At 42.1% G+C, this 13,317-nt stretch overlaps 2 protein-coding genes across 4 annotated transcripts in view; one reads left to right on the top strand and one right to left on the bottom strand.

Annotated features, from left to right (window-relative positions):
• Cstl1 (cystatin like 1) overlaps positions 1-9,913 on the bottom strand; it is a 23,549-nt gene extending 13,636 nt beyond the window's left edge. Inside the window, exons 1-2 of one of the 2 annotated variants that reach the window (XM_031372169.1) lie at positions 9,676-9,913; positions 5,662-5,890 (exon numbers count right to left, since the gene is read on the bottom strand). The gene's annotated coding sequence lies outside the window, so the exon portion shown is untranslated. The remainder of the gene's footprint in view (positions 1-5,661; positions 5,891-9,675) is intronic. The other variant, XM_031372167.1, reaches the window with a different exon arrangement.
• The window catches only part of Napb (NSF attachment protein beta), a 43,848-nt gene continuing 38,608 nt past the window's right edge, over positions 8,078-13,317 (top strand). The window contains exon 1 of one of the 2 annotated variants that reach the window (XM_031372161.1): positions 8,078-8,284. In XM_031372161.1, the coding sequence (XP_031228021.1) occupies positions 8,187-8,284 (98 nt within the window). In that variant the 5' untranslated portion in view covers positions 8,078-8,186. The remainder of the gene's footprint in view (positions 8,285-13,317) is intronic. The other variant, XM_031372164.1, reaches the window with a different exon arrangement.

Below are 13,317 nucleotides of genomic sequence, written 5' to 3'. Positions count from 1 at the left end.
AACAGAGGAGCCTCTTTACTTTTTAGTACACAGGAAGCAGAAAGAAGAATCTGGGAGTCGGGTATTACCTTCGAAGATATGCCTCTAGGGACCTACTTCCTCCATCTAGGCCTGACTAGAAGTTTCCAAACTCCCAAAATGGTGCTTCTAAACACTGAATATGTGATCCTGTCTTCAAACTATGTGCAGAGAGAACCTAGTACATGGAAAGAGAAATGGCTCACCAGGGAAAGCACTTGTCATTCAAACCTAAGGACCTGAGTTCTGATCTCCAAACCCCAAGGAAATACCAGACAGTAGCACAAACATCTGTGGTCCCAGTACATCTCCACTAGAATATGAAATGCAAAAACATGAGAATAACAGAAACTTGGGGCCAGCCAGCCTGGCTCATGAAGTAGGGAGAGAGAGAGAGAGAGAGAGAGAGAGAGAGAGAGAGAGAGAGAGAGAGAGAGAGAGAGAGAGAGATCCTTTTTAAAACAAGGGGAAAGATGAGAATCAACACTTGGATTTATCCTCTGACCTCCATGTGAATATTCAAGAACATACACAAACGCACACAGAGTTGGGGGAGGCATAGAATGTTATATATATTATTTACCTATTAAAAAGCATGATATCAGCTGGGTGATGGTGGCGTACACCTTTAATCCCAGCACTTGAGAGGCAGAGGCAAGCGGATTTCTGAGTTCGAGGCCAGCCTGGTCTACAGAATGAGTTCCAGGACAGCCAGGGCTATACAGAGAAACCCCGTCTCAAAAAACCTACTACTACTACTACTACTACTACTACTACTACTAATAATAATAATAATAATAATAATAATAATAAAATTTTAAAAAGCATGATATCTTTGGGTTGGTGAGATGGCTCAGTGGGTAAGAGCACTGACTGCTCTTCTGAAGGTCCTGAGTTCAGTTCCCAGCAACCACATAGTAGCTCACAACAACCACCCGTAATGAGATACAACGCCCTCTTCTGGTGCGTCTGAAGACAGCTACAGTATATTAAGCCGGAGCGAGTGGGGTCGGAGCAAGCAGGGCTGTCCTGAGTTCAATTCCCAGCAACCACATGATGGCTCACGGCCATCTGTAGAGCTACAGTGTACTCATACACATAAAATAAATAAATCTTTAAAAAAAAAAGCATGATATCCTTCCAGGGCATAGTAGGGCATAGCTATACTCCTAGTAATTTGGGCTCTAAGAGTAGGAGAATCATGAGTTAAAGGCCACGAAATGATATTCAGGCTTGGAGAGATGGCTTAAGAGCATTTGTTGCTCTTCCAGAATACCCAAGTTCAGTTCCCAGAACTTACATCGACAGGTTACAATCATTTGTATCTCCAATTCCAGGGCATCTGATGCCTCTGGCCTACTTGAATACCTGTATTCTTGTGTACATACCACCCCCTCATGCCTGCACAATTAAAAATAATAAAAAAATTAATAAAATTATATCCTACCACCTGCATCAAAACCACTAGAGGACATCATAGCAAATGAAATAAGCCAAACACAAAGGGGCAGAGATCCTGTGTTCTTCCTCATTTGTTGATTCATTTTTAATTAAAATCCCAAGGCTGGGGAGGTGGCTCACGGGCTATAGTGTTTGCTGTATAAGCATCAGAACTTGAGTCGGATCCCCATTACCTAACTAAAGCTGGGCATGATGTCACACTCATGGGGGATGAAGGAGACAGGCAGATCCCAGGCACTCACCCCCATCAGTATTAGTAAAACACCAATCTGCAGATTTAACGAACAACTTTTTTCTCTAAAATTAAAATGAAGAATGATAGAAGATATACTGACCTCTGACTTCCACACATGCATGCACAGACAAGCGCAGCCCATGCACAAGTATAGACATATGCATCACACACACACACACACACACACACACACACATCACTTAATAAGCTCAGTGTGGAATAGTAATAGGGGGAAAATTCGAAAACAGATACCAAGCACTAAAACACCATGAGTGAAAAATAGTAAATTGATGACAGTGGGTGTCTGTAGTCACAATAGCCTGTTATACGTTTTATAGATAACTCTGAGAGGAATTTAACATAATGATAAGGAGATTGAAATGAATTGCCATGGATTAACCATTACATGTCGTATACTTGTATTGAATTATCACACTGTATGCATTAAATATGTACAATTAAAATGATGATCAACGAAAACTTTCTTACTAGGTGTGGTGACATATGTCTGTAATCACAGCATTCAGAAGGCTGAGGCAGGATTGGGCGGTGCAGGCTAACCTCGCTTCACAGTGAGATCTTGTCTCAAAACACAAAACAAAAAGAAAAGAAAACTTTAAAGAAAAGCAAGTAGGAAAAGTAAATTCTAAGGTTCTGTAGCTGAATAGCAGGGTGAGTGCAGCCTACAGCAGTATGTTGTAGAGTCTGCAATAGTTCCATCGGGTCCTAATCTGAAGGTAAATGAAAAGCAAACAGCTTCTGGAGCCCACTTCTGCTTTTCTATGAGCAGCTGACAATCTCATCACCAGAAAAACAACCAAGTTAAAGAAGGCAAGGCATGTGTTGAAATTCTCTAAATCTGAAAATTCAAGGCCTCTGCCCCACTCTCTATTTGGCTGTTTGTGCCCACTGATTTGGAAGATTTCCTTATCCTTCATAACGCTTTTCTTTACTTTGACTTGGGTATACATGTTGCAAAGATCTTTTTCTGGGTTGTGGCTTGCCTTTCCATTTTGTTTATGGGACATTGAAGGAGAGAAATTCTTAACCTTAATGGGGTGAATGTATTGATTTTCTCTCTTCTGGTTTGCATATTCGATGTCTTACTGGGGAAGTCAAGGTCAGAAAGCTACTTAAACATTTTAATAATGCCACTTTCTTCCATATCCTACCAAACATTTTAAACTTCAGCATTTCTATTTATGTCAGCAATCTATCTGGATTTTGTTCTTGGTATGTTTGCTAATGCCTGGTTCATACTCTGTGTCTATAGTCACTAACGAGACTGAACTGTGTTTTTCCCTTTCCATGCTGTCTTCTTCTGGTTTGGGGTTCAGGATCATCCTGGCCTTATACAATGAGTTGGGAACATGTCAGTCAGGGTCTTCATAGTTAACAGAGGCATGAGATCAATAAAAAAAAACTCAAGAAAGCTGGGTGGTGCTGGCACATACCTTCAATCTCAACACTGGGGAAGCAAGGGCAGGCAGATCTCTGAGTTGAAGGCCAGCCTTGTCAACAGAGTGAGTTCTAGGACAGCCAGAGCTACACAGACAAACCCTGTCTTGAAAATAAAAGAAAGGAAAGAAGGAAAATTCAAGAAGATTGATCAATGCATAATGTGTACACAATGGTAAGGATACAAAGGAAGCAGGGAACATGGGGGCGGGGAGGGATGATGACAGGGAAGTGTTCTGCAGGTTAACAGTGCCCATGTCAGCACTCTTAAGCAAGAACAATGAGGATAAGGGAACAATTCAGAAAGAACCAGGGACCGTCACGTGACCACTTTAGGAAGGAACTGGGAAAAAAACTGCTATGTTCTCACTCATCCCTTGATCTCTACCTTATGATTGATTAGCTAAATTCAAGCAGAAGTCACAGGTACAGGACCCTCCTTGATGGAATCCCTGTAGGCCCTAAAGAAAGGGTGGCAGGAAGTAGATAAATTGGAAGATACAGAACCACTAGGAACATAAATATGCATGTGTATACATATTTATATATACATATGGAGAGGTCCGTTATGGAAGATTGGCTCATGTAGTTATGGAGGCTGGAAGCCAGCAACCTGTCATTTGCAGGTTGGAGATCCATGAAATCTCTCAACATAAAATTGACTAAAATGAAAGGTTTGCTTATTGACAGAGATGGACGCAAAAAATCAGAGGCCACTATATTTAACTCAAGCTGGAATACGTCAGTCCATTTGCATTTTTTCACCATTCTGGATGTGTTCAGAATGGTTGCAAAAACATCATGTGTTAACAAGTAAGTGAACTTGTAAAGATAGAATCCAAGGATAATAAGGACCAGCTACATCTTCAAAGCCAATTACTGTAACGCAGATCAAGTCAGTGAAAACTCAGCTCTTCCCCACTGATCATGAAGCACTGCTAGCGTTCTCTTAATTCAACTGGGGGCAGGGTGTTCCAGATAAGAGCAATTTCCTTCATCTGCAAGAGAGATGTGAATATATTCACAAAAGCCCAATTTCATATCATTCAACCATGCTCCATGGGAAACAGTTATATAAATCTAATGGGCTCAGCTATTGGTAGTTATCAACTACAGTCATGTCTCCTGAGTGCTTTGCATCAGAGATCTTCCCTCTTAGCTGACGTCCTAAAGGCTTAGCCCCAAAAATATGAACTATGAATCTACACCTCGATGGTGTCTATGTATGTTTAAGTTTAAATGGGAATGCATATGCTAAAAATGAAAGAGGAATTGAGGAATGCCTCTATGGATCAGAGGCTTGTGATCCACAAGCAAAAGGATACGTTTGGATCTGCAGCACCCATATCTAAGTCAGGCACAATGCTGTGTATGTTGCCTTGGTGCTGTGGAGAGAGAGTACGGAAGAGACAGTACAGGCATATCCCAGCAGCTCATGGGTCTGCCAGCCTACATTCTAGCTTAAGCAGTGAGTTCTAGTTCAATGAGACTTTGCCTCAAAGGAAAAAAGATAAAGAACAACATCTAGCCAGTGCCAATCTTTGTCAACCACATGAACACACACACACACAAACACACACTCACACACTTAGAACTTAGTGAAAACTGTCTTTTCTCCAAATATATATATATATATATATATATATATATATATATATATATATATATATATATATATATATATATATATATATATATATATATATATATATATATATGTTGGTTTTTTCGAGACAGGGTTTCTCTGTATAGCCCTGGCTGTCCTGGAACTCACTCTGTAGACCAGGCTGGCCTCGAACTCAGAAATCCACCTGCCTCTGCCTCCCAAGTGCTGGGATTAAAGGCATGCGCCACCACCACCCGGCTTCCAAATATATTTTAATGTAACATTATTGTATAACATTTCACAAAGTCAAAGGCTCGGGGAAAGTAAAGCCTTTCCACTCAGCCTATATGTCTGTGGTTCAGAACTGTGATCTTCAGATGTCTTATTTTAAGTAAGGATGATGAGATGGATATTAGCCTATGACATATTTTTCATTTTTCACATAAATTCATTTTTAAAAAATAAATTTATTTTTAATTTATCTGTTTAAATGTTTTGCCTTTGTGTATTAAAGTGCATCACGTGTATGCAGTATTGACAGAGGCCAGGAGGGGCATCAGACCCTCTGGAAACGAAGTTACAGCTGGAGTGTGGGTGCTGGAAACTGAACCCAGATTTTGCCAAGGATAGTGAGTGCTCTCTTGACCAGGGAATCTCCTCTCCAGCCCTTCAAGTTGTCATCGTTGCTGTTTTTCCATTTCCCATATCAAAGATATCAAGAAGGGCTGGGGGCATAGCTCAGTTGGTAGAGTGTGAGTTTAGATTTTTCAAAAACTACTTTAATAAGGGTTCTTAAATGCTTCCATCTCCCTTCTAGCCTATCAGTAGTATTAGTGTGTAGGGGGTGGGGGGATAAGGTTAATAGGAAACAGGGATTGTAAACCTGTTTAGAACAGGGTGATTCCAGTCTTCATTGTCAGCAGTCCAGCTCTCTAGCAAAACACCAACATGAATCAACAGCTGCAGTCCAGTCAGCCTGGCAATCACCTCTCGTAAATCAGCAGAAGCAGTTTGGTCCATAAGAAACTGTGAGACTCCACCAATTGTTCCTGAGTCCTCAGAGGTGGCAAAGCCACCAGAATATCACCAGAAGTTCTTTGGAAAGTTGCTACCTATGAAATCATGACCAGCAAAGATCAGCAACATGATGTAAGGTGAACCAATGCCAGACCACCCTCAGCAGATTAGTAAAGTGGAGCAAGGCAAACCAATGCCAGAGCTCTCTCCCACTGTCTGTGGGGCCATGTTTATATTCTTGCTAAACACCATACATCTTCTCACATGTCTGCTTTAGCAAAGCATCCTTTCACCTGTCTGTCCCAGCAAAACATCATAGGACATAACTGAGTTTCCAAAGAAGCCAGAAATCTCCACTTTACTAGAGGGCTTCCTGGCATGCATGAAACCCTAGGTTTGATTCTCAGCATGGCATAAAAGTAGTACAATGTGTAATGGTGGCTCTCTGCAATGCTAGCAGTTTGGAGGTAGAAAGCAGAAGGATTGGAAGTTCTGAACTACACAAAACCCTGTCTTTAAAAAAAAAAAAAAAGAACAAAACAAAACAAAACCCACCAACCAAGTTAATTTCAAAACTTGGGTCAATTTCTATACCAGTTAATGAAAAAGATAATACTAAGTAACACTAACATCTGTTGAATAGGATTTTCTCTGAGCCACTGAAAGGTGAGTGACACAGTCTGAATGAATGAGTATCTATTAAAGGCAGATGAGTGAAATGTCTGGTTTCTGAGGTGTGCTTTGGGAGAATGCATTGTAGTTTTTTTTCAGCCAAAGTTTTAGAATTTAGAATGGTGAGCCCCAGAATAGGGTAGAGTGGCGATCTGGACACCAAAGACAAGTGGCAGAGGGATCAATATTTTTTGACTATCCTGCAAAGTTGTTCCATTGAACCCGGGTTGGGAATTGCTCTGATCAACACACTGCTGCTACCCGTGATGCTTAGGAGTTGGCTCACTCCACCAAATGCCCCAACTGCCTCACTTTTTGCATTTTTTCTCTCTTCAATCCAACATCCACTACCACCTCCAATTTCCTATCTCCATCTACCCTCCTGCTCCAAACATGCAAACCAGTTTCCCAAAGTGAGCAGAATGCTCGTAGTAGTTGTAAATAAAACTGCACAGAGCTGATATTCCCCTCTATCTTGAAAGCATTCTGCTATGGTTGGATCCTGTCACACTGTGACATCAGTTTTGGTAAGTTGTTTCCAGGAGTTTGAACCCTCCTGCTATATTCTCTGAAAACAGGCTTAATTTTCTTAGATAAATTCTGCTCGCCAGTTCCCACAGTGTATTCATGAAGAGTTTTAAATCATCAGAAACTCTCATTTGGCAGTGATTCTATTTGCTTCACCACCCTTGAAGTAGCACTGCCAAGCACAAATGGTCTAGACATTGTATTAAAAAAACGCCTCCCTTTGGGACAGGCCTAGAAGTCATTGGCACAGGATTGCATCTATCTATGGATATTTAGCAGATTAGAAGTCTTCCTGGCAGACAGGAATTTTGTCAAGATCCACCCACTATAGCCAGCATTATGTAAAGCATAAGAGAGTTCACTGGCTTATAGCCATTTAATAGAATTCAGTCAATAAAAAGGGTGGATTGTGCCTACATGAAAGATATGCAATTCATTTTTAAACAAGAGGACCAAAAGGAAAGTTGTAGTTGGGGACGCTTAAAATCAACTCAGAATTTATATTAGGGATGATGATGCATTTTTAATGTCTTGCTGTCAGAAATTAAAAATAGCTCTTTTGGCCAGCTGTTGCTCCTTTTCTGAGAGAGTTGGGAGGTGGGGCACCACATGGTTGACTAAATTGAGCTGAACTGCTGCATTAGATTCCATTTTGCAGTATTGCTTGTAGAGTGTCTCTGTCTCTGTTTGTCCCTGTTTGTCTCTGTCTCTCTGTCTCTCCCTCCTTCTCTCTCTCTGTCTCTCTCTGTCTCTCTCTGTCTCTGTCTCTGTCTCTGTCTCTGTCTCTCTCTCTCTCTCTCTCTCTCTCTCTCTCTCTCTCTCTCACACACACACACACACACACACACACACACACACACACACACACACCACACAATTTACATTCCTTAAAACCTTGAAGTCCACCTTAGCCCAAGACCCCTACAGAAGGCCACGCCCCTCTTCCCCCTTCCCGGGAGTTCGGGAGAATTCGGGGTTCCCGAGACAAGCTCCCGCTCGGCCCTGCCCAGCAGCCTTCTGGGAACTGTAGTTGTAGCCTCTGACAAGCTGGTATTAAGGTGGAGTGTAGGACTACAGATCCCGAAAGGCCACGCGTGCCGCGCCTGCGTGTCGGCACCTGCTTCAGGGAGGGCTAAGTCGTCCCGGGAGCCTCGCAAGTCAGCAGAGGAGGTTTTGGCTGCAGCGGGTGACATGGACAACGCAGGGAAGGAGCGAGAAGCGGTCCAGCTTATGGCGGAGGCCGAGAAGCGAGTGAAGGCTTCCCACTCTTTCCTCCGAGGGTTGTTCGGGTGAGCGCCAGAGGTCTTGCCCTTAGGGATCTTGGTGCCCGATACCCTGCCCAGCCGGCTGCCACCGCTGAGTACCCCGAGCAACTCCTGAGGGTTCCGGGATTCTCAGTGGCCCACGCTCTGTTTTGGGTCCCGTAGCACCCAGGGCCTCATCGCATCCCTTGGGCCGTGTCTGGGGTGTCTCTCCAGTCTGCACACACTGCAAGCCCCAGAACCTTTGGGGGATCCTCAGGCCTTGGGCACCCCTCACCCACACCCGGAGAACCCCTAGCTTTCAATCCCCAGGCACCCTTAAACAACCCAGAACACCTATGCGTCCTCGGAGATCTCTGTGGTCCCCCATGCCCCTTGCGTCGGCGGTGCTGGCGCCAGGGTCCGCGCCTAGCTGCCCCTTCGAGGATGCCACCCTTCCTGGTGGACCAGATGTATTCATTTCCCCTGGTTGGGACCGTAAATCCCTGGTTGGGGAGCCAGGACTATGAGGTTCTGCAATTCAGCCTGAAGCTTGGCAGCTGCTGGCGGCTCATGGGTAGCGCGAAGTCTGCGCCCCTGTATCCCGGGCACTTGCTAGCTGGCCTCGGCCCATGGGCCTTGAAATCATTTCCTCCTTGGTGTGTTTTCCATTTGCCAGAGTGACTTGTATCCATAGTTTGGGCCTCTGGTTTGATGAACTGTATGTAACATTCCTGTTTAAAGTCAGTATCCTTTGGGAATCCCGTGATTTTGCATAATTCTTACATGCTGTGGTAGGGAAGGGTTTACATTCTGAGCTTTCAAAAAGCAGAACCTTCACAGAGAGCTTGTGGAGGAATTCTGGGCTGTTGATTATGCGAATGATTCAGCTGTTTATGACAGTGGTAGAAATTACGTGTGCCTCTTTTTTTCCCTCCCCATTTGAAAGTGAAAGATCTGTACCAAGAACAGATTTTAATTATCGGGAAGGACAAATGGTAGATACTTCAGTGCTGCACTGTGAGACACAATTTCTGTAAAAATTCAATTTAGACATTAAGTTCTGAAAACACACGCAATGTCCTTTGACTTCTATTTTTACTTCATTATATTTGACTACTAATTATATTAGTTATATAAATTGTTTAATTGAACCCTGTTATGTTTCTGTCTCCAGGAAATGCTTAGGGTCACTTTGATACAGTTTATGGTACCATGGTCTGCTAAGAGAGAGGAGAGCATCCCTGGAGACTTCTAAGGACATCTGTCATGGCTAGGTCTTAAATTTCTCATGTAATAGGAAGCTTGACACTGTAGGTTACAAATCCTGCTTCCCCTTTGAAAGAAGAGGCATTGCAGGTGCCAGAGACTTGTCTGTGAGCCACAAAACACACAAGATTCATTCAGTTCATGTGAAACTTAGTAGCAGCGCAACTCACCTTGGGAGATGATGTCAATACACATTTCAAATCAGGATGTGCTTCCTTGAGCCAGCTATGGGCATTTATTCTGGTCAAGAGGAACTTGGTTTTGAGAAAACTGGGTCAAATCTTGAGACACTCATGGAAAAGAATTTTGAGGAATCTTTATTTCTGAGGAAACCTCCTTTTGGCTGTTGCTGTCCCGTCGGTGGCAGGCAGGTAGGGAGACTTTCATTTTCCATCCACACTCCGTTTGTGTAGAGTCACTTAGAAGCGGCAGTTCGGGTTGTTGCCATGGGGTTTGGAACCTGGAACAGGTTAGCTTTGCTTCTTTGGACATCAGTTTCTTCTGCTATAATCCAGTGTGTCTCGTGATGAATACTCAGTGCGCTTATAAAATACTTAGACCTGTGGATGATGAAATGGCTGTGGGACGATTATCCACGTTATCATCACAGCTGGCAACCCCTCTTATCAAAGAAGCAGATGGGCAGATGGACTGAGTTCTGCAGGATTGCAGAACCAGAAGTGTGGTCGCTAGCCTTAATGAGTACCTTGAGAGTTTTTAGCCAGGTCAGGTGTCCTTTGTCTGAGGGCTGGGAAGTTTCCAGTAATATTTGGTCCTGGAAAACTTAGGGGAAAGAAAAATACGTAGAGCTTCATGAGATTCATTGTATGTATATAAGTATTTGAAACCCCAAACTAGGCCTATTTCTCTTTTGGTTACAATGGGAAGACTACTGTTTTGTATCAGGGTTAGAGGTTTAAGGTCCTGTGGGTGTGACATTGCGAGCATCTGTCATCACCTTACATGCTGCCCTGCCCCCACCTTTGGTTCTGTTCCCTCATTTACGGTAGTGTTATCCATCCCCAAGTGAGACTGTCAAGTTAACAGGCAATTAATAATGACAGATATCATCAACGTTCCTGTTTAAGAGATGGACAGGTGATGATTTAAGGATGTGGCAGACATTTAAAAAGGCATTTGGCTTACTGCAGATGTTTCACGTCACTGACTGTTAATCTAACTGCAGATTAAAGCGTAGCTTGACTTCATCTCCTGTATCCCGAACACTGCTTTTGTGATAATACTATGTTCTTAGTATTGTTACATAACTCTGCCTTTCTGTTGTTGCTTTAGATGTAAATATGCATGGAAATTCACAAGAGTGAGTCTATTGGATGTTTTTTCAGCCTGCTAGCCGGAGGCTGGGGGACGCATTAGTACATTTATCCCCCAGCAAGGTCTCTTACAGCTCCCCTACACGAAAACAGTTTGAAAGGATGCAGACATGCCTGCAGCTGATGTTACTTCTGTTTGGTTTTCTGTTTTATTCCCAGTTAAAGAGTAATTGTGTTTTGGTTTTTGTTTGTTTGTTTTCTTTGTAGCTGTGCGGTCAAATTAATTCTCACTTTTTCTGAAGAACACAGTGTAAAACTACCACTGAAAAAAAGTCAAAATTTCACTTAGTGCATTGTCAGAGGGGAGTTGTGGAAATTTGTAGTTAATTTCAAAGTTTAATTTAGCATCTCAGTGAACTGCTAGAATGACCTTAAGCTGGCCAAACTGACAATAGGATACTTTCAAAGTGTGAAAACCTCCTTGCTGTCTTCACTTTGTCCCTAGGGGAGGATACAGTGTGGGCACAGAGCACATTGAAGAAAGCCATACTTAGGGAATGATAGGAAAATGTTTCTGAGTTTCGTTTGTTTGCTTGCTTGCTTGCAGTACTGGGGATGCAACCCCAGGCCTTGTACATTGTTAGGCAAACATTTATCCTGCCACCAAGCTATATTCTCAACCCCCTGATGGTTCCTTTGCAGTGTTCCTTAATCTCAGGACTAGCAAAAGAGGTGGTCTCATTTTAAATTTAATGAATGATCCTTTGGGGTTACTGCAACTAAGCTTGGGTGTACTTAATATCTGCTTGTGAGGGTAGACTCAGGTATTTCTTAGATACTGTAGACCATATCCATATTGGTCCCTTGTTTTTATTTCAGTAAAAATTGTGTTTCCATGTTTAGCACAGTCGTGAGATAGCTTTGAGAGAGAGCATTTACATCTTTCTCAGTTATGATTAATACTTAAATGTAGATTCAGTTTTTTTTAAAAAAAAGTCGTTAATCATCTGGATGTGGTGACACACCTTAAATACCAGCATTAGGGAGGCAGAGGCAGATAGATTTATATGAATTCAAGGCCAGCCTGGTCTACATAGTGAGTCCCAGGACAGCCAGAGCTATGTAGAGAAACATCTCAAAAACAAAACAAAAAACAAACAAACAAGCAAACCAAAAAGAATAGGAAAAACAATAACAAAAAAATTGTGAATGTGGTCACCCAGTAATCTAGAGGCTGAAGCAGGGGGAATCAGCATTTCTCAAAAACAAGACAGTAGATGTAGACTCAGTTACTTATAAAAATGAAGTTACAGTATAAGACATATGAGGGTATTTTTCATATTTCTTATAACTTAAGGTATGGATATGGATAATTGTTTATAGGAAAATAATAATACATGCCATTTAAATCTGTAATTCTGGGATTTTCTACTAGTGATTTTTTTCAAATATTTATTTCATGAAAATTATTCATGAGACTTATGATTGAAAATAATATTACAATTATTTGTAAAATTATTACATTACAAATAATGTAATATTTGTAATATTACAAATGTCCTGGTTGATTGTTTATGTCAACTTGACACAAGCTAGAGTTATCTGGGAAGATGAACTGCAGTGGAGAAAGTGTCTCCCTAGACTGGTCTGTAGGCATTTTCTTGATTTAATGATTAATGCAGAGTGGGAGGGTGCAGCCCATAGGACTCTGTCCTACGTTATATAGGGAAGCAGGCTGAGTAAGCCATGAAGAGCAAGCCAGTAAGCAGTATTCTTCCATGGGTTTGCTTCTGGTTCTGCCTCTAGGGTCCCACCTTGGCTTCCATCACTGAACTGGGACCTGGGACATGTAAGCCAAATAAACCTTTCCCATCTCAGAGCTGCATTTGATCACTGTGTCTTACCACAGCAATAGAAACTCTAACGAAGACCCCCAAACTGGCATTTTCTTTTAAAATAGCAAAAAAAAAAAAATGGAGTAAACCAAGAGTGTCCATGTCACCAGATCACAGTGTCACCCATCCTAGTCGTAGGAGACTTTATACAGTTAGGCCTTCAGAGCTGTGTTCGCTTGATGATAAAATGAGCAGTACATTCAAAGAATTTCAGCAGGTCGCATGGTTCGTAGGAAGCTCAAGGTTGGAACTTCAGAATGCTAACTTTTCTGTTTTCGAATAGAACTTATCAAAACAATGAAAATCTTACATATAATTGATTAGTCAGTATTGTTTGAATTAAGGCATATTCCTCAGGGTAGGGAACTTGCTTTACTGGGTATTTTTCATCAGGGGCCATTGTTTTGTTGTTGTTGTTGTTGTTATTTGTTGTTGTTGTTGTTGTTTTGAAAAGTCTTATCAATATCTGTAGAGATAAAAAATATTTTTCTCCTTCAAATTACCCATATCTTGATTAGTGGGTGGGTTCCTGTGGAACTGCCCTTTCATTCTCAGAATAAACTCCTCTGAGAAGCTTTGAGGGTCTTACTGTAGCCCAGGCTGGTCCCAAATGTGTGTGATCAGTCTGCCTGCTTGAGCCTCC

Source organism: Mastomys coucha, unplaced genomic scaffold (assembly GCF_008632895.1).
Source record: "Mastomys coucha isolate ucsf_1 unplaced genomic scaffold, UCSF_Mcou_1 pScaffold15, whole genome shotgun sequence".
Lineage (NCBI taxonomy): Eukaryota > Metazoa > Chordata > Mammalia > Rodentia > Muridae > Mastomys > Mastomys coucha.
This window is presented reverse-complemented; position numbering and strand designations above follow the sequence as displayed.